This window comes from Myotis davidii, unplaced genomic scaffold (assembly GCF_000327345.1).
Source record: "Myotis davidii unplaced genomic scaffold, ASM32734v1 scaffold629, whole genome shotgun sequence".
Taxonomy (NCBI): domain Eukaryota; kingdom Metazoa; phylum Chordata; class Mammalia; order Chiroptera; family Vespertilionidae; genus Myotis; species Myotis davidii.
In genome coordinates, this window is record NW_006300210.1 from 1,267,795 (window position 1) to 1,270,924 (window position 3,130).

General features: G+C 47.8%; 1 protein-coding gene across 1 annotated transcript; it reads right to left on the bottom strand.

Annotated features, from left to right (window-relative positions):
• Positions 1 to 244: 244 nt before the first annotated feature.
• SHISA3 (shisa family member 3) lies at positions 245 to 2,567 on the bottom strand. The gene has a single exon (XM_006776611.2). It carries the CDS (start codon positions 1,846 to 1,848, stop codon positions 1,375 to 1,377), a length of 474 nt encoding a protein of 157 aa, XP_006776674.1. The 5' UTR covers positions 1,849 to 2,567; the 3' UTR covers positions 245 to 1,374.
• Positions 2,568 to 3,130: the final 563 nt, after the last annotated feature.

The following is a 3,130-nucleotide window of genomic DNA, read 5'->3' on the forward strand; positions in this document are numbered from 1 at the left end:
TCTGAAAAGGGCCGGCCTGAGCCGAGGGCAGTTCACATCTTCTATGCGTCACAAGAAGCCAGAAATCCAGATTCTTAGGAGAAATAGCCCAACACGTCTGAGGGTGGCATGCAGCCCACCAGCTGATACTGGAGAAAAACTCACTTCCTTTACTGCTGTCATGAGCCCAGTGCAGGAAATCGCTTTTTAATGTAGTTCAAAATCAATGAGAGATCTTTTTTCTTTGCATTTCAAATGTGAAGCGTTAAGTAAAAATTTTCCTTTTATTGAATAGCAAAGAGTATCATTAAAGAGATAAAATGAAGCGCTTTGCTCTAAAATTTCAAATAGATTTCACGAAAACAAGTATGTTATTTATTCTAACCCAGCAGGATACATGCCCAAATGCGTAGTCATCAGACATGGAACTCAGTGACGTTTGCAATATGTAACACTAGATGATTATAACCAGTAGCTGGACTTTGAACTCCACAGTTAATATTAACATAAAAAATTACAGTGTGACTACTAAATAATTAGTACCGTCAATGTGGTAAATCCATTAAATTATAAATCTTTACATTTGTACATAACTCATTTTACATATAAATGTTTTAAGACCCAACTGTCCAACTTTCACTTAAACAGAAAATATTGCTGAACAAAAAGTCTGCAATAAATATTCCCTCAGGTGGGTGGGGGAAATGCGTTCACATACATCCTGTGTTACCATGAATAGCTGAGGAAATACTGAAAACTTTAAACGCCTCCTGTGGTTATCAAAATCTTGTATTCTGAAAAAAGCTCTTATAGTTTAAACACAATTTAATTATTAACTTAAAAAGTAACTGTTTCTGATGTGCTAACATTATTCATGGTTAGGTCGCTCCCAAAATCATAAATAGGTCGTTCTCTGCCCCCTCAGTTTACTTAGTAGTAAATTCTTTTAGGTGGACCTTCAATAATTACTAGTACAATCAGGTATTGCCCTTTGCTTATTTATGCATATATTTGTATTATAATCCACTAAACAACTTATAATGAGAAAAGAACATGTAGACTTTTTCTAAACAGTACAGCTGAGTTGTCCAATAAAACATCTTCAACCCGCTGGCAACTGTAAAGTTTGAACTATTGTATCTTTTGAATAAAAGTAGCATAAATTGAAATGTACTGGTCACCATGTTTTCAAAGCCAGAAAGCCGTTATCTAACACAGTCATGCTGTGACTGGAGCCAGGACCCTGAAGACTAGAACGCATCGTATTTTCCTAACACTCTCCTCCATGGCATCGCTGGGTTCCAGGGAAGTGTCCTCGCAAATATCTGTGGCATTGACAGCAGCATGCCACCCGCCTGCCCTGGTACCGCGTGGTGGATGTATGGCCGGGGCCTGTCAACTGGAACTGAAGTCTGGACAGGTCTTCCCAGGCAGTGGGGGCTCCTGCTGGAGCGGGTACGCAAAGTATTGGGGTGACACCAGGAAACCAGACGGCTGGGTCAGGTGGATGGGGTGGCCTGTGGTGTACGGCGGAGGTGGTGAGGGCACCAAGCAGCCTGGCTCTGCCCTGGCAAAGGAGAACCTTCGGATGGAGCCGCCCGTGGAGCTGGAGCTGGTGGCTGTGCTGGACTGCCTGGAAGGTGCTCTGAGGTTCGTGGAGGTCAAGATCATGGGCAGGGTCTCTGTCTGGTAGCTGCGGAGGGAGAAGCGGATTGGCTGCTGGGAGGGCTCCTTGGGTCTCAAGCAGGTGCAGCAATAGATGGCCACTAAAGAGCCCAGGATGATGAAGGCGATGAAGATGGAGCCGACAATCAGGAAAGGGACGTAGACGGGCTCTAAAAGGCAAAAACAAACAAAAAAAAGGGACATAGACAGATGCTGGGACAGGGGTCTCCCAAACTCCGGGCAGCTCAGGGGTGGGAGGTGGGCGGCTCAGTACTCCCACTGGTTAGCCCAACGTCTCAGAGCTTGTTACTGGTAACTTCTAGAGTGTAAACTGTGATGAGGGAATATTCTTGCTCCTAGCGGAGAGGACGGAAACTGATACTGTAGCCTCTGTTAGCAATTAGCCATCCTATTGCACATCTGGAAGTCAGAAGGAACAGACTCGATCCTGTTCACGCACCGAGGAAAGGAAACGGTGGGTTTTTCTTGGTTACTGTAACTCTGGATTTAAATCCGGGTTTTAGTAGCGTTATCACGGTGGGGCCTTAGGGCTTTGACCCATAGCTGAGGCTGAAAATCCATCTCCTGTCCCAGAATCTCCAATCTAGGCGAAGAGAACTAGGCCTGTTAAATGAGACCCTCCAGAATTTGCCAGACTATGGAAAGAGCTGTGTGAAGAAACCCACAGTGGGCCCCAATTAACTGTGCCTCCTAATGCATCACAAATGGTCATCTCTGGATGTTTCCAGAAATAAGGGGGGATGCCTACTCCAGCAGCCACACGTCTGCCTCTCAATTCCCACGCAAACCCTGCCAAGGTGCGGCTGGTCTTTGGGTAGATCATGATGCACATCGTGGCGCTGGTGGCCCAGACTGTGTGTGAGAGCATCCTTCCCGCAGAGCAAACCCCAACTTCCTTGTCTCTCTACAAGGCAGACAGGAAATGTCCCACCCCAGTGGCAGCCCCTGACTGATAGAGTCACACTTGCAGGCCGCCTCCAGCTTAGAGACAGAAGAAAGAAAACCTGCATTGCCCAAGGCCCTACCTCTGCGTGGCTCTCTTTTATTTGTCATCTGACTCAGGTCTCATGGAGGTGGGCATGCTATGCTCTATTTCCCAGGTATGGAAAGATACCAGACAGTTTTCTACATTCCCCGAGGCGGTGGGTGACGGGGAACTATCAACCCCCAGGTTCTGTGGGCTCCTAGGTGTAAGCTCCTCAGTGGACCACTCATTAGGCCAGGTTTGGTAACACCTGTGGAAGGGGGTGGGGTGGGGGGAGGGGGAGGATGAGCAGTGCTCAGCGTCCCTGCACTCGCATGCCATCCACGGCCTACCTCTGAGAGTGACATGCCCGTTTTAGGGGTGCGAGGAGGCCCAGAGCAGTTCCGTAACTGGCCCAAGGTGACACCGCCCGCAAACCACAAAGCCACAGCCGGTGAGAACCTGCCAGCCCCCAGCCCAGTGAGTGCGGGGCTGCGCTCC